The 27,149-nt window shown below is 40.1% G+C and overlaps 1 protein-coding gene across 2 annotated transcripts; it reads right to left on the bottom strand.

The window, feature by feature from the left end:
* Positions 1-8,677: 8,677 nt before the first annotated feature.
* Positions 8,678-27,132, bottom strand: CASP2 (caspase 2). 2 transcript variants are annotated; one of them, XM_015640823.3, is made up of 10 exons: positions 26,820-27,129; positions 21,351-21,518; positions 19,805-19,880; positions 18,351-18,445; positions 16,760-16,936; positions 15,518-15,646; positions 15,019-15,109; positions 11,377-11,526; positions 11,181-11,290; positions 8,678-10,609 (listed from the first exon to the last, which is right to left on the bottom strand). In XM_015640823.3, the coding sequence occupies exons 1-10, from the start codon at positions 26,967-26,969 to the stop codon at positions 10,475-10,477; spliced, it is 1,281 nt and encodes a 426-aa protein (XP_015496309.1). In that variant the 5' UTR covers positions 26,970-27,129; the 3' UTR covers positions 8,678-10,474. The 2 variants fall into 2 exon arrangements, with proteins under 2 accessions (XP_015496309.1, XP_033372790.1); XM_033516899.1 differs by lacking the exons at positions 8,678-10,609; positions 11,181-11,290; positions 11,377-11,526 and adding an exon at positions 11,533-14,903 and having other exon boundaries at positions 26,820-27,132.
* Positions 27,133-27,149: the final 17 nt, after the last annotated feature.

Genomic DNA, 27,149 nt, shown 5'->3' with positions numbered 1-27,149 from the left:
GGGTTATAACTGCTCCCATAGCTCAGTACAACGTGGGCAACAGCCAGGCAAGGCAAAGCCTTTGGTGTCATTTCTGTTGCACATGCTGCTGTGAAACCAGACTTTCTCCATGGGAAAGGTCTTTAAGTCAGGAATATATAGAATGTGTGTGCAGCTGTGGGTGTCACCTCAGGAAGTCCTGCCTGGATGGTTGACTGGAGAAGCTGAAGGAGCAGGGATTATTCACCCCAGAGAAGAGACTGATTTGCCAACAGCAAACACAAATACACCCAGAGGGAGGGTATAAACAAGACAGCACCAGGCTCTCCTCAGAGAGGCACGAGGAAGATGCAAGAGGCAGCAGCCATGACTTGGAACAAGGAAATTCATAACCAAACAGGGGGCTGGACTGGATACTGCCAATGTTCCCTTGCATTCTAGATCTTTCTGTGATTCTTGGTTTTTTGCTTTGATGGTGACAAAACCAAAATACTGGCAGGCAAACGTCAATTATTAATAGAACGATGGAGACCAGGCATGCTAGCAATACAAACTGTAAATGAGAAAATTTCCTCAAGAAGATGCTAGCTCTCACAGCAGAGCTTAAGATCACAGCAAAATATAGCAAAAATTCCTATCCCCATCTCTTAAACACATAGGGAAGCCTTGAACATCTCTCCCATGCAGAGGTGGACTGAAGAAAGATTTCCTTTTTATTTTTTCCATTGTCATTGTCAGAAGCCTACATCTTGCCATGTACAATTTGGCCCCATGTTCATCTGCATCTTTTGTCCTCTCTAGCTTTGGAATTGGCAATACAAATCTGCACAAGTGATCTTTCTCATGACCTCAGTTACCCAGGTGTCTTCTGCCTTCTAACATTCCTTTCTGTATGATTGACAACACTTTCAAAAATAAAAAGAGGAGAGGGGAGCTGGGGAGAATCCCCTCTCTGCCTTGGGACAGCACAGGGAAAGGGTCACATGGGATATTTTTAGAACAGAATCCAATGGCAGTGATGTGAGGAAGGCACAGAGAAAAACACAGCTGTGAAACCTAACACTTGGCCTCGTATACTGAGAGCAAGAACAGCAGAGAAACAAATCGAGGAGACACAGCAGAACACAAGAGTGAGGAGAAGGTATGTGAGGGTAACAAAGGAAGGGTAAAAGAGCAAGTGACAAACAGGCAATGAACACCTGGGAAACAAATAGCTAAAAGAGATTATTGGAAATGGCAAAAAAGAAAAAAAAAAAAAAAAAGAAAGAAAAAAAGAAGAGCCAGGAGCAGAAAAAAAAAATAAAGTGGCCACAATATATAAACACACACAGATACTTCAGTCATAGAAGGGACTTAAGGACAAGAAATGGCCAGTTGACGTATCAGCAGTCTCATGTAGATGGTTTGTGACCTTGAAGGCTAACCAGCAGCTTTTCATCTCAAGATACACAGGCTTCTTAAGTGACTTTGCCCATGGATTGTGACACTGCAATAGGTTTTCTAAATCAGAAGAAAATAGCAGCCATTCCTACAGTCTTTGGAACCAAGCAATGACCTACTGTATGTCTTTTATGACCAAGCAGCATGCCCAGAGAGCAGTGGTGGCTTTATGTCTGAAAACTGATGTGTGCAGCATTAGTTCAGAAGTGCTCTCTGCTTCTGTTCGCTCACTAAACAAGAACGAACTAACATGACTGGGTACATGGAGTGAACAGATGTAGTGCTGATACTTGAGAGGAGCCTGCTCCTAAAGATAGCATTTTAAGGTGTAAATTGCTAAGATTCTCAAGTCCTGAGAGCGTCTGGCAACAACACTTGAGGCAACAACATCCAGAATTACAGTCCTTTTTTCACTTGCTGCATTATCCTTATAAATGTTCTTAATTTTGCTTGTTTTGAGAAATAATTTATCTTCAGTTGAGATTAGTGATTCAGTGCCTTCTTAGCACTAATTCCTGGATTAGAGCCAGCAAATACCTGCTCCAGTAACTAGCTGCTATTCTGATTGTGATCCCTAAGGACTCGAGTATATATGGTCATTCATGAAGAATTCCTAACTTTAGAGTAATCTCTAATGAAATGGGTCATGGCATGGCTGCCACCTTATCATAAAGCTTATCAGGGATGGGGATAAATTGAATTCAACAAAGAACTAGTCATTTGGGGTTTACCTATGCAGGTACTCAAGGAATCAAACAGATAAATTTTATTACACAATCCTGTTCTGCCCAGAAGACCTAGAAAAGCTCTCAGTGGCAAGTATTTAGGTTAAATTTATGAATAAATTAATATAAAGCAATACATTGTATTTCTTTCTCTCACAAATAGCTATTTAGTAATGGACAAATATTTTGTCAAAGATTTGCTGTAGCTCAAGTTATACAACTCACGCTCTTTGAACTCAAGAAATCTGGTGCTAGCTGTGTCTTCCCACAAGCATTCAAGAAAACTCTTATTAGTCTATTTTCTCTGACTAGTCTAGCTCTACACCAAGAAGCTAAAACTGAAAATTGTAGCAATCCATGTGTTTTTTATAGATGAAGAAGAAATATAGCCATTTTATCCAAGTAGCATACTCACTACTGCATCTTTTTCTGGTTCATGCTCTCTTTCTTACCACTGCTTTTATTTGGGTTTGTAGTATTTCCTTACAGTTCAGTACCTCATGCAATCATTACTTGTTTGTTTATAGTTCAAACATGTCATGACAATCCGTTTATGTCCTATATTAGGCTCAGTCTCGATGCTTTACTGTTGATGCTACTCAATTCTGACACTGAGGATGCTTCTTTTTTATATTTGAATGCAGAAAGTCAGGCCAAGAAATTAAATTCATCCTAATCCTTCCACTGTACTGACTGGCTCCTTTGGCAATGTTAATGCTTCATATATGATAAATAGCATTTTTAATAAACCTCTGTCGAGAGTGTGTGCTTGTGATGTGCCTGCATGGATCACTAAGAAATTTATATTAATTCTGTAAGTCTGGACTTGAAATGAAGATTTCAGTCATAAAGGGCTATATGGTCACACTGAAGATAATGGAGTCTTCATTCATCTGTAAAGTGCTCTTCATACACATGAGCAGTGCTCAGCAGCAGAATATTTTTGACTGAAAGCCACTCTGCAGTTCTTCACCTCAGCCTCCTGCTCCCAAAGACAATCATACCTTCTCCTTACTAAACCAGGCGCTCTAGAAACAGAAACCAGAAAGTGTGGCAACAGCCTGCATCCAAAGACCTATAAAACAAAGCAGTGCCAAGACCCTACTCAGATGTGCTCAAAAGAGGCCAGGGAGCAACATGTAAAAAAGTGCCCATCTTTCTTTGCAGTAGCTCTAAGAAAATGGGATTTCATTTTTTCTTAGCCCCAACAGAGTCTTGCTTCTTTCTAAACACTGCTACCAAAATTTTGCATGCTCAGGTACAAACAGGCCACTATTCATTTTTAAAGGCTGGGATTTCATTCATGCTGTTCCTTAGGCAATCTGGATTGTAGGAGGCTAATTCGCACTTCAGGGACCAAAGCAAGAGGCTTTTTAGGCACAGGACAAACTGCTACCTCCACTTGTCCAGTAAAGTGTGAGGACTCACAGACATGCAGTGAATCTCATTTCTGCTAGTTTGCAGGAACTCCTTAAAGTAGCTAAAGCAGAAGGAGGCTCAAGAATCTGCATCCAAATACCTATAAAACAAAAGAGTGCAAGATCCCACTGGGATGTTCCCAAAGGATGCCATAGAGCAACATGCTCCACGTTCTCACAGCACCTGTAGGCACCACTATGGCAGAATCCTGACCACTTCCTGTGGCAGCTGTAACAAAGGGCAGGGAATGGTTTCAGTGCCTTATCTGCTGTTGTCTTGGAAAGAGAAACCCATTCACAACCTGCAGTTGCATTTCTGTGTAGCTCTGCAGACTCAGCTCTGACTCATGCCAGCATTTTTTAACCTGCCTGGTGATGTAAATTTTTCACCCATGGGGATTAGGAATTCAAGAACATGGCCATGTTCTCTCTTGAAGGAAGCCACTATTGGAGCATTTGCTCAGGCAGAGGTCTCACGGAGTTTGTCTAATGCAAACAGGGAAGGATATTTGTAGGCAAATAAAGCATTCAGCCCCTTAAGCAGAGGAGGGAAGCCAGCTCTCATGTAGGAAACATTCTGTGCTGCTGCAGGTATCCTACTCACCAGAGTTTCTTGGTATCGGAACGCTTTCGTTGGTGAGGCATCCCCAGTCATATCCCCAGAGACAACGTCCTGTGGAGCAGGGGTTGTTCAGGGCAATGTCTTCCTGTCTGCCCTCCCCAGCAAAATCATGGAGTGAAACAGGCACAAGGCTTCAGCTAAAATCCCTCAGAGCACCCTGAGAGAGAAGGTTACTGGTGAGGGAAAGACACAGAGGGAGAGTGTAACCAGAGACTCCCTGCCCCCTCCTGTTCTGTCTGCTTCCCTGCTTTAATCTCTCTCTGCTGGGCTGGCAATGGGACAGCTCAGTAAATTAACAGGAGGTAACGTTTCCTCCTCCTCTCTCAGGCAGTGCCCTCTTCACTCCGTTTGGAAAGGGTGGGGAACCACAGAAAAATGGGTACTGATGGCTGAGAGAAACTAAGGAAGAAAAGGATGGAAATGACAAATTAGCAGAATTAGAGACAAGAGCGCAATCCTGTAGTTTGAAGAGGATTATTCCCACAGCCTGTTTCAGGGACAATTTTGTGAAGCATCAGCATCTGAGAGGGGAAGTTCTCTAGCAGGCCTTGGAAGACTATTCCTCATATGAATTACTAGTATGTTGTCCTCACATTTAACAATTTTTCTTCAAGCATACCCATTATTGCTGGTTGCCTCACCACAAATGAACAGCTGTCCTTGCATTCTTCATACCTTCGTGAACCTTCATCCCCTGCCATAACTAGCACTCAGTATCTTTTATACCCAGAATCACAGAATGGCTGTTGTTGGAAGGGAGCTCTGGAAGACATCTGGCCCAATTTCCCTGCTCAGACAGGTCCTTCTAGAGCCAGTTGCTCAGGACCATATTCAGATGGCTTTTGAGTACCTCCAAGCATGGAGACTGCAGCCTCTGGGCAACTTCCTCCAGTTCTCAGGCACCCTCATGGTATGAAAGTGTCTCCTGATGTTCAGATGGAGCCTCCTGGGTTTCCGTTCAAATTTCAAATTCAGTTTCGAATTCAAATATCAATTTCAAATTTCTTATACATAAAACCAATTAAAGCAGCTCAACAGCATAGTCAGGAAAGGTTTGTGGGCTGTTGAAGATCTTGGAACATCTTAGGGGTGCCAAGTAGAGAGGACCTGCCCCTTGTCCTTCTGTGTGTCCTGGGCCTTTGCCACAAGAAAAGCAAGGAGGAGATAACAGTGTACAAAGGACAAAATCAGGTTGCTGCTGTGAGTTACTGCCTTGAGAAACAGAGCACTGAGCAGCTGTGGCAACAGCTACGTCCTCAGCTGAGTCACAGCTACTGTCTGCTGTACCCTGAGGCAGCAGCAAGCACAGAAGTTTGTGGGGAATGGAGCAGATAATATAGGCCACAGTTCTTTTCATAGAAAACTGCTTAATTTTTTTCTTCTTTTTTTTTCCTATCATCTGCTATCTGTAAAGCTTTTCATTGAGGGAGAAAGAAAAATGAGCAACATCATCACTTCCTAAGCTGTTTCTCCCACAAAATAAATATGAGTTATGTAAGAGCACGTGAAAGGTGAAAGTGTCACCTTTATTAAAGCTATCCAGTCAAGGAGCTTTTCAATGCAGAAAATGGGAAGCCAGAAATAAAAATACCCAGAACCCAGAAACAATGAGGAGCAGAGATCATGCAAAGGACCAAATGTCTAGAGTCCCTATTTGACAGGCCATTAAGAAGGTACATTCACAGCTTTGGAGAGGGTTGGCTTCGAGTTTGTAACTATTACAAAGGAGGAAATGAGGGGAAATGAGGAACATAAGGATTTGAACTGGGACTGTGAAGGAAGATGGCAGGGGAGGAATAATGAGGGGAATAGATGGAAAAGGACAGCTTTCATGAGAAGCAAGGCTGGTCAGTGTCTGTCTTCATATTAAATGCATTCTTAACTATCTTTCCATGAAATGTCATTATCCCATGTACATGAGTGCTGTGAGTTTGAGGTGCCAGCAGCTGGTGAGAGTGGCATGAGTGAATTTGGCCCAGTGACTGCAGTCAGATTGGGGTGCTGGGACAAGAGCTGAAGAAAGTGTGGTCTCAGCAACAGTAGCTGGAGCAGCCATAGCTCTCTGGACCAACTCAATGAGCTCAGACCTCACTGAGTGTGAGGGGACTTGGTGCTAGGAACTGGTCACACCAGGGGTATTGGCATCCTGGTCCTAAAAACAGGAGTGGAGGAGTGTCTGCTCTTGCCCAGCCTCTAGGATGGGACTAGCACCTGTCCTGGGTGCAGCTGCTAAGGCATGGAGCCCAGGGTTTCCAGGCTGGGCAGGCGGAATAACCAAGCCAGACTTGCAAGAGTAAGTGGCAGTTTATAGAATTCCTTAAGTGTTTATTTTTGTGTGAATCCATTTAGTAAATTCAAGCCTATGCTCAGTGCGTCCTTTTCATCTTTTACAAGTGACTGAATACCAACTGCTGTTAAGTTTGTGTTTTTCTTTACCACCTGTACCTAACAAATCCAAATCCAAGTATTTTATCAATACAATGTGAAATTCACCTTTGTCAAAGCATGGTTTCTATGGCAGGCATTACTGTTGCTCCTATTTTTCACAGCTGCAAATAAAAACTTTTAGGAGAGCCAAAAGGAAAATTAAAATTAAAAAAAAAAATCAGCCTAAACCACAGCAGTTCCATCTACTTTTCTAAGTCAGAGAAATCTGAGTGCAACTCCGAGCTCTTTGAAAGATGTAGTAAATTACACAGATGTCATCTTCAGAATTTGTGCATGCAGGCAAAACAGTTTGTGCAAAAATATGGTCTGAAGACCAAGTTATACATAGCAGTTCCCATAAACAAATATCAAATGCAGATGAATGGAAACAAAAGAATATCTAACTTCAACAGAAAAGATTTCAATGAGAAGTGGCAAAGTCAGCAACAGCAGGCCAAATGGCACTGAGTAGGACATAGCATTCATTCCTAGTGTAAAAGACTCACCAAGGCTGCTGATCCTGTGACAAGTTGATTGTAACTTCTCTGGAGATTTCCATTTCATTCCCTTCCTTTTAAAGAAACTGTTCTCTGTATGCATATGCTGATGACATAATCTATTACATAACAGTATCTTCTTGCATTTCCTTCTCCTAACTTAATCATTTACTGTTGTGATATAGTGAAGAATTCTCATACCCTGAGGGGTAAGAACAAATTATACAACAGTATAACAGGTACAGTGCATGTTAGAAGTCTCAGCTTGGCATAAATTTTGTAAGATGTTTTATAGATGTTCAGCCAAACCTTTTAATGTTTGGGAAGCATATGTTCTCTTTCAATACCATTCTGTACCTCCTAATTTTTAGGGGGACCAGTAACTACTTTTACAAAATCAAATCCTTTGGCTATCTATTAATAATCACAAATAGGGAAACAAAATCAGTTTAGAATTAAAATTTATTTCTTTACTGAATTCTTCTGTTAATAAATGTTATTCTCATGCAACTCAAGATTTTTAAAATACATTGTTCTACACTGGGTTCAGTTTTCACTCCCCATCTCAAATAAAATCCTTGACCCTATCCTTCTGGTTTCCAGACAAAATGTGAACCTGTTAACATTGCCCTGCTATCCCAGCTATTAAAAGTAATTCCCTAAATTATGCTAGTATCTCAGAACTTACCTAATACAAACATCTTGTTTACTCCATCTTCTGGCCTACTAGAATCACTTTCTGCACAGGTAATTGTGGGTAATTCCAATGCTAAAATCAGTACTTCATTTCCTGTATTAGAATTCAGTATTTTTAATAAACCAATGTACTCTTTCACTAAAAAGAGATAATGGAAGACAGGAAAAAACTCTTCAAGGTGTCATGGATGAAACAGGGTAAATTGCAACCTCTAGTGGATGTGGAGGCTGGGGATTATTTTTAGAGCTTACAAGAACAGAGCTTCTACCTTATTTCACACTAATTGAGTTTCTCCCAGGTGCATTACTTTGATCTCAGCTTCCCTGCCCAGCAGTAAGATCATGGCTTACTTGTGAAGGTGGAACAGAAAGTTCTGTGTTGTACAGCTGCTCCCAGTTACAAGTCCTGGGCTTTATGCATCAGGCCTCTACGCATTCCCTGGCATCCCTTCCCATGCAGCTCTCTGATCCCCTGGACCTTCCTCCACTTCCAGAATCGCTCTGACAGATGGTATCTTCATTTTCTTTTCAGTCTCTTCCTCCCTCCAAAACTCTTCTTTTCCAGGAACCCTTCATTTTGACACCTTTTCCTTCAAAAACACCAAGCTCAAAATTTTCCCAAGGTCAGTATTTTATGTGCTGAAGCACATCATCAGCTCCTACTTGGTGGTTCTGCCTCGTATCTCTATTAATGTATCAGTCTTTGGCCCAGGTGTTACCAAAATTTACAAGCAGCTCATAGTGGTTGCAGCTGTAAGTAGCAGGCTTCAAAACCCCCTCTGGGATGTGCTATTTCATGAAATCACACAAGACTCTCTTTACGTAGAACCTCCATTTCTGCAGAGGTGTAACTCTCCTAATGGAAGACACAGATTAATCAAACAAAAATTCTTTATTTTGACACCTCAAGGCAGTAAAATACAATTATACAAAAAAGATATACAAAAGTGGCAGTGATTATGCAACTTGATGCAATCCTACAGAAATTTAATCCATCAGAATGGACTGCTTCATCAATAAACCTATCTGTAAAATATTGCACCATTTTACAGAGGGAGCACTCAGGAAGACACTGTTTATACTCCAGGGAGGTACAGGAGCCCCTAAACTGGTATATTAGACTTCAGAGTAAGGCACCAATTGGCAAGTATGATTCTTGTTCTGTTCATCACATTGTGTGTAGGATAAATACAGGATACCTGTTAATGCTGCACCTTTGCCAGCTGGAGGAAACACAGCCTTCATTTCCTAGGCAGAATAATAGAAAGAGCACATGCCTAGTTTTCCAGCCTCCCTCCATATATCTTTGTACTTCCTATTCATAATTCTATCCTGAAAAATATACTTTAAAAACTATACTTACATTTAAAAAAAGCCAGGAACTCTGCCAACTTAGTGCTACAAAATGGACTGAAGTGAGCTACCTGTAGTCCATATGTAATCCAGTATCTCAGGATTTAGGGTCTACCACAAAAAGAGAACAATGCCCATCTCCCACATCCTATGGAGTGAGAGAAACTACAGTTGGACACAGCAGGACACAAATTATAACATGATAAGACTGTGTCAGGAATTTCCATAAGAAGTGACAGATTACTCTTTTAAATGATCATGGATTAAGAAAGAAAACTCACAGAACTGGACAATAATGTAAAACTCTTCCCTCTCATTTAAAAGGGGAGAAAACTGCAGTGATAAATACTCCAAGCAACATGCTTAGACTGTGAAGAGCTGCCTTGAATATTTCTGTTAATTAAAAAGAAAAAAGATCCTCTTGCACAAGACTGTAGTTTTGGGGCTTCAGTTGTACAGTGCAATTTATAGACTCCTGAGAAGCTGGAGGACTGAATGTCTATTGTGACAAACAAGTACTATGGCAAACAAATTCCTCAAAAGGAATAGTCCATGCAGTTGCTCACTCTTGGGACCAAGGGGAGTTCATCTAGAATTTCTAGATTCAAAACTATTTCTGGAATGCCTTATGCAGGCATATTTGTCTATGTGTATTTAGGTGTCTGGTCATTTATATGCCAGGCATATATGTCTGTGTTTTGCTGATAATCTGGGATATCTTGTAGTTTTCTTGATGACTTGGCTATAGAAGACACGTAGAAAAATAGACTTTTAAGTGATCGAAACGTAAAGTGTTATGTACTGAGAACAATAACTGCATTTTAGAGAGGGGGAGGATTCTCCTTCATAAGGAGCCCTTTTCTAATGTGCACAGGAGTCCACTGTCCTGTATGAAGAATCATGCAGAAAGTATTTAAAATCATTAGAGTACAAGCATAAGTAGCATCTTTTGACTGATTTTCCTTTCAGAAAGGCTTAACTTAAAAACTGTACTAGTAGTCCATTTCCATTTTCACTTTGTTTAAAAATGTCCTTACATCTCCTTCCAAAGGATGTTCCCACTTCTTTCCAGTTCCAACGCTGATCTTCTTTCCATCACCTTCTATACAAACAGAGCCAATTGGGATATTAGAATTTTAAACCCTGAACTGAGTCAGATTACAAGGAGAGTTGCCAGTTGATTTTTGAAAAAGACAAAGAATTATACTGGCACTGCTTGCTTGCACATCTTATGTCACAGCTTGTAAGAGTGAAAACAGATATCCATGGTCAAAGTTCAGCTTTGGCAGTGTCTCTCTTCAAACAGAGCTGGCAAGGTTATTTTCCTGGTAGATAGCCAGGAAACAGGTAAAGGTCTCGACAGAGTGTGCTACAATATTCTGACATTTCCTTGCAGCGGTGAAATTCGGTGCCTGGGGCATAACCTTCCCGTTGCTTGATTTGCCTATTCACCTAGGTGTGAAATTAAAAAAAAATAAATTTGAGTAACTGGAGGGATTAAAAGGACAGAAGAAAAATGCAATTTCTTTCTGTACTCACAGATAATTATGTTTAATGTATTAAGTAGCCCCCTAACTATAAGAAGGATAAAGAACTAGGGTGCAGTTCCACAGCAGCTCAAGTTGCTGTGGTCACACTGCTTTTTTCACTACTCCTTCCTCCACTTCTCAGAATTTACCCTATATGAGTACTGGTGCTTTTGCAGCTATGTTGTCTACATGTTCAGGGAATTAATTCACCTGAAAACAAAAGCTATTTCTATAGAAGAAAAGGAATTCTTTCACTATGCAACCACACAAATGAAACAGAAGGAGTCAAGGAAACAGCATCTTTACTTGAGTTAAACTGCTGTGGAACTGCATATAAATAAATAAATAAGAACGAGGAAAGAACTGTAATTTTTCTACAAACCAGGCAAGAATAAGTGATTTAATAGCACTAGATTAATCCTAGCATTTTGAAGCAATAGAAAGCCCTTCAAAAACCAGGAAGGAGTGGGAGAATAAATGCCCTCGTGCTTTACCTTCACCAGCATGTCAGCCACATGAGTGTGTTGGGAGTCCTCTGCAAACACTGAGGTGAGAGCCTCGACGTACCAGGACCCACGCTTGGTGTTTCGCATGGCTGCAGTGCCTGGTGAGAGAGCGTCCACCATGAGGACTTTTGGGGAACCGAGACACATGAAACCTCCTTATGCCCAACACTTAGAGGCCAAGTACCTTTCAGACAAGCGTATCCACAGATCATATCTGAGCATGTCGGCAGCCGCAGCTTCAGACCTTCTTCCTTGTTCGCATCACTTTCCTCACAGCCCGGAGAATCTGACCGTCCTTTGCCATCTCGTTGATCCACTCCCCGGTCTACCTCATCTGTGGTGCCAATAAACAAGGAGAGGGAGAAGGGGGAAAGAAATTATCCTGAATTACTGGATGTAGCTTTCCTGGAGTTCCTTAGTTTTGTCATCAGCAACGTCACAACTACTGTCAAGCAAAAAGTTTTTGCATAAGCTCTAGGATTTCTCATCTATTTTAAACTCATCTGAAAGTTATTCTGCACAAACTAATGCAGATACCAACAATTGCTTCACCTGCTTAACCTAACCTGACTTGATCTGCATGCTGATTTCTGCACCCACCTCTTCCTGTGCAGATCATGGGATAATCATGAAAGCAGGGATGTTCCTGGCAGTTCTCCACCATTCATGGAAGGATTTGATGCCTAGCCACAAATTTTTTTTTTTCCACTCATACCTGCCCCAGAAATACCCAAAAATGTCTAGTGCACTTTGCAATGCTAACTATCTATTTACTGCAGAAGTCAAAGAAGAGCTGTAATTTTGGTTGCTAAGATCTACACCCAGGACATGCAGAAAACCTGGACCAAGTGTCTCACCTAGTTCTAAAACCTGATTAAAATACTGCTTGTTTCAACTAAAAGCATAAATTGTGCAGCAGAAAAACACAAAATAATCTGACCCCAAACATGAGAGAGAACTCCAGCCCATGGAGATTAGTTTAAAACCTGGAGATCATTTAATGCCCTTTTCAGGATTCATTAGTATGTATTATGCAAGTGTAGATATTCTCTGCATCTACATGATGTAGAGTTTCCATTACAATCTCAACTAATTGCTTAGTGGTGGTAACTTTGATAGTCTAGCTGTGTTGCAAGAAAATTAAAATTACATTTTACGGATTTTCCACATAATTTTGCCTTTTTGTTTTCTTTTGTTCTAAGATGAGAATCTATTATTGTTACTTCCTAACAGCAGAATCAGAGTCTAGTGTTACAAGGTTTAAGTGTCCATTTCAGAGGCCTTCCTCCTAAGATGTTTCTCCATTTTTATTGCTAGCTCATGCCTAAATGATACATTTGGATTTCTAACCCTTTAACAGGCAGTGGCACAGGTGGCATCAAAATTTTGTGCAGAAAGTGGACAGTTCATAAGTCAGCAACATTGTTCTTTTCCTCTAAAAAAAAACGTGGGAGGGGTGTGATTGCCTGAAACAGCCTAAAATTAAAGTGTCCATAGCTCAGAATTTCATAATGGCTTCCATTAAGTTCCTTTCCTCATCTCTTCTGGGTAGCAATGCAAATTTTTTTCATTTTTAACCAAACTTTTTTCATGTCTTTTATCAACATTTCTCAAAATCCTTCCAGTTATCTGTCTTTTTAAAAATTTAGTGTACTGTTCACTGTTCATTTTATTTCAGAAGACTCAGGTAATTTTACAGTCAAACTCTATTATTCACACTGTCATCACCCCATTATGTATAAAATCAAAACTTTTTTTGATTAAAGCTTCAGAATTACACTTCAGAATTACACATCTTCCTCATGCATGTCTTCAAACACCACTCAGTCAACTTAACTAAAATGTGCAAAAGCACTAACCTCTAACTCACAGAGCCACTGCCAGAAATTCATCTAGTCAATTTAAATTGTATTGAAGCTCTCAGCTGTTCTGCCAATTAATTTAAACAACTGCTAACTACCTAGTTATTAGAATAATTGTTCACTCTTTAGAATCTACTGCATCAAACACAGATATAAAGCAACATCAAAGTTTCATTTTACACCACATTGAAACTCTTCCCATTGTTTTCTGTTGCCCCTGGTTTTTGATCCATGACTGTAGGTGGACTACTAAACTTTAGTACACTGCTGCCAAAAGCTCTTTGGGAATTAGGACTGTACCATCAGTTCTTTATCTACCTTTTAAAAATGCATCATTAATAGAAGATAGAGCAGGCTTACAATGTAAGGTCAGAGAAGAAGAAGAACTTAGGCATTTCTCATCTTTTTTCAACTAGTTCCAGCTAACTTGTATGGTACAAATAGATTGATTACTATTTGAAATTTGACAATACTATTTACACAGTCCTTTGAATGCTGCCTAAAGGATACACATCTTTTGCTGCCAATTCACTTACTTTCTAACTGGCTTTCCCCTTCAAATATTAATAAAGGTTTAAAAGAGGTTAGACAAGGCAGGGGTTTGCTTTCTTTGCTGGTTTTTTATGAAACTGAGTTCTTCCTTCCAGATTTTCAAGTATCTTAATCCTTTGTCTATTGCAATATCCTAGTTCTAAAGCACCCTAAATAGCAAGCTTTACCACTTTTCCTTAACTGCAACTTTTTTTGGAATACAAAGGCCAAGCTTGATTTGTTAGTCTTAACAGGTAACATTACAGTCAAATAAACATAATTACCTAATGAGGTCAGCTGAAAATTCTGGCTTATTACACTTATTTCCACCCTGAGTCTGCACATTCACATTTGTTCAAGAGTATCTAAATGTTCATTCCCATAAGGAAAACAATCAGATTCAATTCATATTGCAAACATGCATGTTACAATATTCCCAAATGCTTAAAAGGATCAAGTATTTCTGATCACCAAAATACTTCATGTAGACTTTGGGCTTTTCCCTGCATTGGGATTAAACAAGAGTAGAGACTAGAGGACAAACCATAAAGCTTGCTAAAAATGAGAAAGATGGGAGACAACTGTGAGGAACAAAGGAAAAGCAGGGGGAAAAGCATAAACACCAGGAAAACTCCTCTATCACAATGGAAAAAAAAGAAACTGTAAGACAGAGCTTCACTTTGGAATACCTGCAATTTCAGAGTCCAAAAATACTTGAGGGAAAAATTTGATTATTAGCAGATATGAAAAGTAGTTAGTTACAGAGGTGTTTGTTTAGTTAGAAAAGGAAGGAAAAGGAATAGCAGAATTAAAAATAAAAGGTACACAAAGCACAGAAAAGAAGTCTGTAAGAGTCATGAAAAGAGTTCTGTACAACAACATGTAAGAATTCAACAGCAGTATGTGGACAAGGGGCAAGGGAAGGTCATTTGAGGCTGAGAACAGGCTAAGGTAAAGAAAAAAGACAAAACCCCAAAAATAATTGGATGCAACTCTGACAGCTCAAGAGACAGCCACAAGAGACACAACACATGGAAGATCAAGAGAAAGACAGGACCTCAGCAAGGCTCCAGTGCTAGTGTACTGCTCCATGCTGTGCTGCTATTCGTGCATCATGTGCCCCACTCCCCCTACTGCAGGCACAGCACGAGGAAGCCTCAAGGGATGAGTGGGATATGGCAGAGCTTTATGTCACTAAAGTGCTCTGGGGTCTGCAAGTCAATGCACACACCTCATGCAGAGCTAAAGACACTTACAGAGCAACAGATGCAGTGGCAGCAGCAGGGCAGAGGGAGGTGAATATGGGTCCCACTTACACCTGAGAGAAGCAAAGAGGAAAGTTGACAGCAAGTTGAATGTGAGGGTGTGCATGTGTGCAAAATGAGCCTTTAATGGCATGCCAAGTACATGGCTTTTAGTGTTTGGGCACTCACCTCCCCGGCAGGCCTGAATAAAGAACATTTTGGGCTTATTCTGGAGATTTGGGCAGTTTGCATTATCAAAGAGCCGGAAAACCTCCTGCAACTGAGAGAAGAAAGAGGAAATTTCTTCACTGTAGTCTTCTGTAAGCCAACCCAGTCTTACTTTGCTTTCCTGTATTTTATTACCTCATCAGTCTTGGTATCTTCTCCTTTATCTGCAAACTCAGTGTGACAAACACATCCCTTCTCCACCCTCTCCCCAGACCCATACTTGCTTGGGTTCATGCACTCTACCTATTTATACAGAGAGATGATTTCTCCTACTTGCCATTTTTCATTTTCTCACAGACCTCCCACAGACAGCCCCCTGCCCTTTCCTTCCCTCCAGCCCTTGTTTTTTCCTATTTTAAGAAATGTGAATCTTCAGTCTTGCATAATTTCTTGTGTTTTTTTAACATTGTTAATTTCCTAGACATAACCTACAACACGAGATCAGGACTCAGCAATATACCTCTAGCAGTTTGCCATCACTGCCATAAACCCCACCCTCCACACCATGGGAAGCCAGAGCTATAATGCAGGAATCCACATCTCGATGTCCTTGCAGCTTGGAGAATCTCTCCAATGAATTCTGCATCTCCTAGAACAGGAAATAAAAGAAAAGTTCAATGCCTTCCAGACTTCCACAGGTAAAGTGAATCAATTTTCTGGGAAGAACACAAATGGCCCTCCTGTTACAAAGAAAACCCTTACACACATCAAATATACATGAAAAAGACCTATTCTATTAAAAAAAAAAGAAAGGCAAAATATTCTTGTTCTTTTATGCAATATTCAGTCCTAAGTGTAACAGTGTGAAGCAGGAATCACTTAGGCCAGCAGAGGAAACCAATTTTGCAGAGGTTTTACACTGACACTGGAATCTGGCCTGGATATTGAAGCAACTTAACAGATACATACTTCTGGGACTTCAAGCATTCAGACATTAGTTTTCAATTCAAAATTTTAACTGGAAGAGTTTGGGAACTCTGAAAACACGGCAGGTGCAAACATCTTTTATCAATGTTGCAAAAGCTCTGTTCTTGAATAAAACACTCTTTAACAGGTCCTGTATCACTTGAATTCATTGGGATTTAAAAGGACTAAGATCAAATGATGCTGGAGAGAACAGCAACTGCATTCCTAAGGAGAATGGCTTGATTATGTTAGTAATGGAACACAACCAATTTACCTAAGTGAAGCACATACACATTTTTAGCAAAGACTTAAAGAGCTGAACTGAACTACATGGATATTGGAAAACTGATAAATAGGATCCTAGTTGACATCATCAGTGACAAGAAAACATCACAGTAGCAAAGACTACATTAAATATTTGCAAAGTAACTTTTAGGAGAGTAGGACACTGGAAAAGTCTATCTAAAGTAAACTGAAGACTTTATTTATTTGTGCTTTTAACACACATGCCAGGTGTGGTCTCAAAATTCTTGCCCTTTGCACTAGGGTCAGACCACAGTAATACCTCTTGTAGTCCTTTGTGATACTACTATGCATTGGAAGAGCTCAGCCTTCCAAGCTTTCTCATGTTGATCAGTATGAGAGCAGACATCATCATGTTTAGCCTTATTTTCTGTCCTTCAGTGATAATTCATATCTTCAAAGCTTAGCTAGGAACCAAAGGGAACCTCTTGAGACAACTATGAAACAAACTCTCAGCCACACCAGTTGTGAAGTACTGGGATCAGCCCCTTACCTGTGCAGTTTGATCACAAAAAACAGTGACTTGATACCCGAGATGCTTGAAAAGCATCTCCAGGGAAGCACAGTCCACGTCTCCCCCTGTGCGATATTCCAGGTCGCTCTCGCTGCTGAAACGGACATTGCTGAGGATCAGTGCTAAGCCTCGGGGCTCTGATGTCAGCTTGTATGCCTGAAAGGAAGATTAAAAATGGGTAAATTTAGACTACACAAGGAAATAATGGTGTGTTAGAATAGAACAGCTATCATTCCACACCAACTTGATATGCCTGTGCTTGCCAGCCTCCACAACTGACAATGCTACAATACTACTATTAATAAGTTAGACTGGCTTGCCTTATTCCTCATTTTAAAAGAAACACAGCTTACCCATTTCAAACTGTGAATTAGATATTGCTAACTTTTTCCCTTTTACTCACCCCAACAGGGCCCCATATATTTGTGTCACCCCAATCAAAGGACAACACAATGTAAAATTTAGCTAACATTTTCAACTGCTGTTGGGAGCAGCGAGAGATGTGAAACAGCAATGAGTGCAATTGTAACAGCAAGGGACCATCAGCCACTGATCTTTAAAATTATGCAACTGGCAAAAGAGGTTAACAGGAAAATAACTAATTTAAGAGGGGTGCCTTCAGATTAAGCTCCCTCTCTGTCCCTACCACTCTAACAACAACGAACCAGTAGTAATTCACTTACTAACACTCCTGTAAAGTGGAAGTAAAATTTAATAGCAAAGGACAATATCAAATAAGCTGTATCCAGACACAGATGTAAAAGGAGCTCAGTCAAGCTCACACTGGCACTGTCATGCCCACAGGCAGTTTTAAAAAACCCCACAACAACAACCCCCCAAAAAACCAAACCCAACCCAAACAAAAAACAACACACAAAGAAAAACTGTTTTGTTATACACAGAGCCTCTGACATTGCATAACCCTAATGAAATATTTATCCCACAACACAAAGTAATTTTTGCTTAAGGCCACCCCACCACAATCTATGCTTTACAGACAGAATCAACAAAAAGTAATTAGAGTACACATACAATTTCAAACACTGCAGCAGAAAGATCAGAAATTCAGATTGTTCTACCCACATGTAGAATTCTAGCACAGAATCCTGATCTGGTTATTAGGCCTAAGAACTCTACTGGGTACAGTTGGCAATTAAAACAGCCAACTTACTAGTTTAAAGCAATTCCACTATCTTAAAGTAATTTACAAGGTTTGTCATCTTACAGAAGATGAGGACATAGACAAATAAACTTAGACAATAATACTGACAGCTCACAGAGAGCAATAGTAGAGAAGATATTTCACCAGGCTCTTCACAATCAAAAAAAAACAGAGGCAAAGATTTGTTAAGAGTTACAGAACTTCTTCTCAGTATTTTGTGACACTTGTAAATGAGAACCACATCAAATGGAGCATGACTGGTAACACCTTTCAGTTACACAAACAGCACAACCCTGATCTGCATCCCAGTGAAGCATTTCAACTCAATTTAAGTGGTACATGTTCAGCTGATAGATCCAAACATCTCGTATGTCTCACATCTTAAGACTTCCTCTGCCAACAACTTACCAAGTGCTGATGATTGTGATAAAATTCAGGAGTGCAATACTTCACTGGAGGAACTAAGGGACCATCTCCATTATCCAAGGAATGTTCTATTGGTTCTGTGCAAAACCAAATATATCAATAAAAACAAAAAAATTCAGACAAAGCTTCTGCATTAAGGTAGTAACTTGCAAATTCTGAGCTATATTCATTTATGCATATTTCATACCTCCAAAAATTTTGTTTGATCAGGGACTACTGACACAAAATGAAACACAGAAGAGAAAAAGAAGTACTATAATGGTATACTTATTTTATTTATTTTAACTGTCAGCATTTATTTTTGCTTGTATGTGGGTTAGCCTTATCTAAAGCCTAGTCTAGAGTATGAAAACAGAATTCTCATCTAATTTAAGATCCTTGTGCTTTTTGCTGTTTTGCACAGTATGTTCTTACTTTCAGAGTTTGGCTGAAGAAATGTTGCTAGAAAATTTCAAACAGAATAGTTCTTTCCTTTCATAAAAGGCCTCCCATCCTGAACACATGCATAAGTGATCAAACGAGACAATTTTAACTTTCATGAAGTGCAAAGCCCTTTTCTTTTTTTCTCTGCCTCTGAACACCTTCCTCTGGATAACAGCAGATGAGGGGAATGATAATCAACTATCTGCCATTTGCAGACAAACACTCACTCCTCTGTACCGAAGAAACTGAGCTAATGGCATTCACGATCTCTTCTGAAATCCTCTTTCAGCCTTTTGAGGCATGGCTCTCCTGGTTGGAGGAACAAATGCTCTAAAAAAATCAAAACAACCCAACCTAAAACCCTTGCACATAAATAAAAAAGTTTCCAAAAAGTAGGCACTTTAACACCAGCAAGAGCTCCTAGGAACCAGCATAAAGGTAAACCTGCAGTTAGGGAAAAAGTACTCCAGGCATTACCAGAGGCAACATAAAAACTAGCAAGATTAATTCCAACAGTTCTTTATTAGACCAGTCCCCTGGTCTAAGTTGTAAATGCATGTTAATGAAAAGCTGATTTGCTGCACTTGATAGAAGATACAGAAAAGCAAGCTGGACCCACATAACACATGTAAGGCCTTAAACTAAATTTTTAAGAAGGAAGTCTTGGTTAAGGAATACTGCCTGAAGTCAGTATCTTATCAGAGTGCTAGCTCAATGAAATTCTATTAAAAAATCTTCAAGAAAACCTTTGCAAAATCTAGAATTTTACTGACGTACTATTTTACGCAACTAAGCGTCCCATAAGAATAAATGAAGCTAACAAGAGATATGTATTGGCTGTCTCTTCCCAAATGCTATAAAGCACCCTCCTTGATCATAATACAGTCAGTTTACTGTCAAGTTTGTATTCCTGGGATGAGCCAAGTGGTGGCAAGCTTATTTCTAGAATTGAATTAAGACAGTCTTAAGAAACTGGCAGGAGCCAACCAGGTAGCAAATCATGCACAACTCACCAAGCCAACGGGCTCTCTTTGAATTGCAGGACTCTCTGGCAGGGTATGGAAGATCTGACTCATGACAGTGTTCAAGCTAAAAGACATCAATAAATCCATGAAAAAGAGTAGCACAAAGTAGCTATTTTTTTTTCCTCTATAGTATAAAGCTGAAGATATCATGGAAGAAAAGATACATGCATTTATATACACATAAAAATGACTGAAATACAGTATTATAGTCCACTTCCAAAAGAAACATCATGACAGGACAGCAGCAGCACTTTCTCTCAATGCAGGACTCCTCTCCTTTGATCATCTCCACTTCTACTCAAATCCTCAGTTTAGAATCTATTAACTGGGGTCATCTTAGCTTCCTTGGTTTTAACAAAAACTTGATTTGTCTGGTGATTCCTCTATTTTTGTTTGCTGGCAAGATTTCATTGTTTGTATAGTAAAGTAAAACTGAAACCAAAAAGTTAAAAGGGTAGTCTGATAAATTTTACTTTTTAGTAAGGGAATATTTGTCTAGAAGTATTTACTCTCCTTTCCTTTGTATCAAGTATGTTAATTGAGAGTTTCCATCCTTGCCAATGCACAAAGAACATGGAATCTTTGCAAAATTCTTCCTTTAGTACAACACTAACTACACACAGTGAAAAGGAAAAAAAAAATTAATAAAAAAATAAAATAAAAGTATTTGTTTCCTTAAGAACTTACTCAGACAATCACTGAACATTAAACAAAAAAAAAAGCTCAGAGAAAAAAAACTGCTTTTCTTTCAATTTTTGGATCACTGATTACACATCCATTAAGAACTTGCTGGATGTAAAAACACTGCAGGAACCTTGTACAACTCAATAAAAAGAAGTGCAAAGTCCTGTGCCTGGGGCAGATCACTCCCATCACCAATACATCTGAGGGGCAAACCAGCTGGGAAGGAGCTTGGCAGAAAAGGACTTGGTGTTGCCAAGTCAAACAGGAGCCACCAGTGTACCCTGGGCTGCACTGGAAGGAGTGATGCCAGCAGAAGAGATGAAGGTGATCCCTCATCCCTCAAGGCAAGCTCATCAATGTGTATGAATACCTGCAAGGAGGGCACAAGGACGGCCAGAGCCAGGTTCTTTTCAGTGGTGCTCATTCACAGACCAAGAGGCCATGGGCACAAACTGAAACACAGGAGACTCCCTTTGAAACATCAGGAAACGCTTGTTTATTGTGAGGTGCCTGAGCACTGGAGGAGGTTGCCCAGAGAGACTGCAGTCTCCATCCCTGCAGATACTCAGAAACTGCCTGGATGTGACCCTGGAAGCCTACTGAAGGTAATACTTGAGCAGGGAAGTTGGAAGAGATGACTTCCAGAGGCTCTTTCCAACCTCTACGACCTTGTGATTCTTTATGAAAATTCTCTTCTCCCCAAGTTTCCTCCTCTCTGCTTTTACTAAAGCTACTACAAGTTTCAACTTGCAACAAAACCACTCTGTCCTTTGTAAACAATTGAGTTTTTCCCATTTGATAAAACTGCTTTTGTGCCCAAACCCATCTTATTTTTTTAAAACTGCTGTACCCTTGCAATCTCATGGCTCAGGTTGGACATTGTCTTCAGGATCACTGCCTCCAGATGCTGCTGTTGGGTTTCTCGCAGAGCTTCACAGAAGGCCGAGAAGGCATTGGGGCCTCTCTTGGGCAGCAAATTGAGGAACTCCACATTTCGGTCAAAGCTCCCAGACTTGGCCTGAACCCAGAGGAAAACAAAATTAAATCCATACTCAAGTAACACCTGACATAATTAACTTTAAATGAATCATTAGAACAACTTTCTTTTTTTTTTTTTTTTTATTTCAGAAAAACATTCCACCACTATGCTTAGCTGTGCTAGATCCATCATACTCTTCCTAGCTGATTTCATTCACACTCCTCTGCTCCTATTTGCACAAGAGTGGGAGTACATGACAACAGAACAAGCCAACAGTTCATACATGACCACACACAGTAATAAACCGTATTCTCTCTAAAATTTTACTTCCAGTTTCCATTGGAATAGTATCTACTTCTCTGAATACACAAAGTTGAAAATAATGCTTCTACTACTATTCAGTAGTTTATGTTGTCATGCAGATAGTCAAATCTGCCAGAAAACATTAAGTAAAATATATACTATATGCAGTCAATTCTAGAATGGTATTTCCTATGCACAGATGAACACTTAAACCAGTGAAGCAATATATATTAGTACATGTAAAAGTAACCATCAAAAAATGAAACAGTGCCAAGAAATTCTAATTGTTAGAATATGAACAGGTATTTGCCAACAAAATGTATAATTTACACAATTATACCCTTCCCTGTCAAATCTAAACCACACCAAGAATCACATAACAAAATACTGGGTATCAGAAGTAAATTTTATTTATTTGGAATTCATCCTATTTTTTAAATTTTCACTTAGATACAAGATCTCTCCTTTTGGTGGACGATTGGGAATAGCTGATAAGTTGCACAGAATTAAGGCCTAACAACACAGCAATCACAGAAAAATCAGAAAACAAAAGAGCCTTGGGGTGCATGTGTAGTTCTCCTGCTACAGAAGATATCACAGCATCTGGTTTCATTCATAATTATCAAGCTCAATGTCAAAAATAGTCTGGTTTTGGCCCCCATGCATTGTTTGGGAGGACATTGCAAAATCTTGTTGATCCAATGTTTATGAACCTATTTATAATTTTAGATCTATATTCATTCATGACTGACTAAGAGCATTTATTTTTATCAACAGTGTTCCTTGACTTCAGTGTTCTGTCCTTTCCCTTATTTATGAAACTTCTTTCTATAAATTTGTCTTGATTTGCTACAGGAAACAAGTTACTTTCCTTCATAAATGGCCTCTTAACATTGTAAGTACCTTTTCCTATTTCCACAGGATTCTGAATTTTCTGAGTACTATTGACTAGAAGTACTGATAATAATGTCTTACTTGTGTCTTCCCAGAAATATGAAAGTACCTTTCTCCTGGTAACACTGCTCCATTAGTTCATTGAAAATAACCAGCTCCATGTATTTGTATTGTGCTGTAAATTCACTGAACTTTATTGTAACTAATAAAGTAAATTGAGACTTGAATTCTAAAGTATCTTTTTCTTCCCTTCTAGAAGATCTGCAGCTGTTTTGGGACAAGCTAAAGGTAATTCATCTTTTTCACAGTCTATGATTCTAAGCCATAAATGATAGTTAAGAACACAAGCTGACCTCAAGGACAAGAACATTAGTTTTATTGAAAAATTTAAGAAATTTCCATAATGTTCATATTCTGCACTGCACAGCAGTCAGCTTTTGGCAGACTTCTTCCTTAATGCTTCCTTAAACACTCACAGGGCTGTGCCTCCTGATATGACTTCATCTTCAACATCGCATTTAAGTTATTCTAAATAATGTTCAGCAAGCATTCAGAATAAGACACTTCTTTCATTTTATTTCCCAATACATCCTTAATTTATTTCTTTACCCTCACAGATGGGTTTGATAATCTGCATAACAGAAACTAGTTATAAATAAATTCTGAATTAGTCCTAAAATAAATTCTGAATTAGTCCTATTACACACCTGCAGAATCCATAGAAAAAACATATATAATTGACAAACATCCTAATCAAATTTACATCACTTGTCAAAACCAGTGACCCCTTCATTACCATCTAGTGACCAACAAAGTATTGAAATCTCTGTATCTATACAATCTCAGTCTTTGATTACAGTACAGACTACTCGTTTAAAAAGCAAGCAAGCTCCTGCTACCATATCTGCAATTTTAGAAGTCCATCCCAGAGCTCTGGAAGAACATCTGAGGCTCCAACAAGCAGGCAAGTAGATGTTGGAGCTTGCCTTAAAAACAGCTGTTTCCACTGTCCCGCTTTACTTCCACCATAATTTTTCCCTTGTGTTTGAAATCCCCCTCTTCTGGGTTTTCACCCAGATAATTATAGCATCATTTTCACCACAGTGAAAAAAAGTAAACACAATTTTTTTCTTTACTCTTTATTGAAAGTGTACACAGTAGAAAAAAACTCTCATGGTTTAGTATCTTTCTGAATGACCCAATTTAAGTTCAATACCGACAGATCCTACTATCTCCCCACATTTCACACATCAAAGGAAGCAGCTTCTATTTACTGATTCTTCTCCAGTGCTGCACACCTACAGACTCTCTACTTTTCATATTCCTTGTGAGCTCTTCATCCAGTGGTTGAACCACCTTTGTCTTCAGTGGCTCTTCCTGCAATACACTCCCTCTTCCATCTTTTTCTTACTTGTGGTGAAGTTTCAGTACTGGTTTGACACCTCACACTTGGAAAAAATGTCATGCTTCATCTCCCTGAGCTCCTTGATTTATTTCACTTCTCTTAGATTACAGAAATTTATTTAAGTTCTCCATTTCCAGAACCATTTTCTTCTTTTGTTTAGCTTAAATCAAGCCATCAGGACCAGTGTAACTTGTGTTTTTAAGAAAAGATGATTTAGAACAGAACTATTTATCCAGATCTTGATTTCCTGACTTATTGGGGGTGCAGGAGGATATATATAGAACCAGTCAGTTATAATATCCAGGACAATCTATTCTCTTTCATCAGAAAATGGCATTTGGCTCCTCCTGTTTCCATTAAGGTACTGATGATCAGCATCACAATACATTTTCAGTAACAGGCTACTTAACAGCACTTCTAAGACCTGTGCTCACATTTGCCAGAGACAGGAAGAATATTAAAAATTCACAGACCTACTACAAGAAAATGAAAGCCAAAGTGTTTTCCACTTGAACAATTTTTTTTTTTAAATGCACTTTACTTTTTCTCCACAGCACTCCTACCTGTAGGACTATCCAGTAAATGTCCCTTCATTTCTATCCTTCTAGTACAATGCATATTTTGCAGTTGCAGCTTTCCTTCTACCTCTGCCATATTTTAATTTTTGTTGCAATTTCCAGAGCAATACCCTGCAACAGTAGTTCAAGTCACTCTTGTTCTGTTGCTCAGGCTGCTACTGCTATTTATACATATTTAAGCTCTTAGTTAGGTGTGTTTATTGTATTAGGCATAGTTTTCCCACTAAGCTCTTACTCTTTACCATCCGTCATTACTTATCCATCATAACACCTTTCTCCTTACTGATAATCCATTACTAAGTATTGTTGCATTCCCTTTTACTCACATCTGAAGGGGAAAGTTCCTTTAGGCTTCTTCCCTTCTGTCTCAGTTTAATACTTTTTAACTACAACAGCGCCTTGCCAAAAAGAGTACTTCCCCTGTCATTACTTTACATTTGAGAGGATTTTGTTTTTCCTTTTCTTCCCTTATCCCTGCTCCCCCTTTGGTGACCATCAAAAGCCCAGTCCAACTCACTGTCCACACTTCAGCAATGCTGTTGCTTAACCCCTGTGGGCTGCTAAGCATCAGATGCTCAGTTACTTCCTCCCCAAGCGGAACAGTGGGGAGAATCCAAGGAATTAAAGTGAGAAAAGTTGAGACAAAGATGGTTTAAGAGGTAAAGTAAAAGCCACCCACACAAAGCAAAAATAAAGAATTCATCCACTACTTCCTGTTGGCAGGCAGTGTTCAGCCATTCCACAGATTCCTAAGGACAGCGGGGCTCCATCACTCACAATGGTGACTTAGAATCACAGAATATTCTGAGTGGGAAGGGACCCACAGGGATCATTGAGTCAAACATTTAAGTGAATGGCCAATACAGGGATCACACACAAGACCTTGGCATCATTAGCACCATGTTCTGCCACTCAGAGTTTCCCCTTCCTTCCTTCTTCTTCCCCTACCTTTACATGCTGACCATGACACCAAATGGAGTGGGACATCCCTTGGGTCATTTGGGGTCAGCTATCTCGGATGAGTGTCCCCCCTACTTTTCCCAATTTCTTGTGCACCTCCAGCATTGCTGGTGGGGTTGGGTGAGAAGAAAAGGCCTTGGCTCTGGGTCAGCACTGCTCACAATAACTAAAATACCTCTACATTAACAACACTGTTTCCTGCACGAATCCAAAACAGTCCCATACCAGCTACCATGAAGAAATCAACTACTTCAGCCCAAACCTGGAGAAGTCCTTGATTCATTCTCTGGCTTGCACTGTTTCACGGTATCTTTGTTCTCTTCCACTAGGGACTGGAGCTATTTCAGGTGAGACTGCCTGGAGCACCCACAGTTCAGCACTAATATCCTTGACAGGCCCCATGAGGCACCTAATATTATCTTTGCGTCACAGTAAGCAAAGTGATTCACATTATCTTTGACAGTGACTCAAAATTAATCAGGAAGTTATTTCTTCACTGCTATCAAAACCTTAGCAGTAAGACCTGACATGCACCTGACGTGCAGCTTCAACCACTCCTTTTCCAGCCTGCTTTCTTTGGAAATCCTGCATGACCATCCTGCACAGTGCTCTGTGCATTACCACCTCTCTGGGAAAAATCCCAAGCTATTTCCAGTAACTTCTCTCCACACTTCTTTCCCACTGCACAGGTAAAGTAAACACGAGCCTACAAACAAACAGCGTTTGCTATTTAACAGTGAACCTAGAACACTGCAATGTGCTTCATGCCATTTACAAAAACATAATGAAGCACAATTCATAAGGAGGATGCCACAGCGAACTGGTACATAACATACTCATTCACTTATTTTCACAGTATCGTTTGGAAATACAGGAAATATTATTCCTGCTTTTTCATGTGAAAAAAAATAAAATAAATAAGGGCAATATTACAATAAAGGACTGGAAGCCACCATCCGATCCACAAAGCGCAGCCTGCTGCAGCTGCACACCAGAACACAAGGAATCTCAGAGGAAATGCGCTTTTTCTTCCTAAAAAAGCACCTTGCAGCTCTCCTGCACGCTGCAACCAAAGCCCTGCAGGTCCTCTGAGCGCAATCGCACTGAAACCTGCGGGTAACAGGTGAGTTCCTTCCACGCTGCCTCTGCAAGGAAAGACACCGAGCTCAGCCAGAAATAAAGCTCAACGCGCGATAATACCTGTATCATTTCCACCATCTCCGCGGTGATGATGTCCTTCTCCACCATGTGCTGCACCAGCACATTCAACACCAGCTGCTTGGCCAGCATCACCCGATTCTTCTTCAGCGCTTCTTGGTGGCACCGCTGCATGCCGCACGCCGCCAGCATCCTGGGAAGAGCGGGGACACCTGGGCCGAGCGCCGCGGCAAGGAGCCAAAGGAGCCACCTGCGTCCCCGTCGCGGCTTTGGGCTCGGGGGGAAGCGGCGGGACCCCACGGGCCGCGGCCGCCGCCACCTGACGACGGGCGGGCGGGCGGGCGGAAAGTATGGCCGCCCTCCCGCCTTTTC

The sequence above is a fragment of the Parus major genome, chromosome 1, assembly GCF_001522545.3.
Source record: "Parus major isolate Abel chromosome 1, Parus_major1.1, whole genome shotgun sequence".
NCBI lineage: Eukaryota > Metazoa > Chordata > Aves > Passeriformes > Paridae > Parus > Parus major.
The sequence above is the reverse complement of the archived record's forward strand: the minus strand, read 5'-3'. Positions and strand labels throughout refer to the sequence as shown.

Coding starts and splice junctions, on each gene's coding strand:
- CASP2 (XM_015640823.3), bottom strand. CDS start 26,969: ATGCTGGCGGCGTGCGGCATGCAGCGGTGCCACCAAGAAGCGCTGAAG. Junction 11,291..11,376: donor TGGATACGCTTGTCTGAAAG/GTACTTGGCCTC, acceptor CTCTCTCACCAG/GCACTGCAGCCATGCGAAAC. Junction 10,610..11,180: donor TGGCTGACATGCTGGTGAAG/GTAAAGCACGAG, acceptor TTTCACACCTAG/GTGAATAGGCAAATCAAGCA.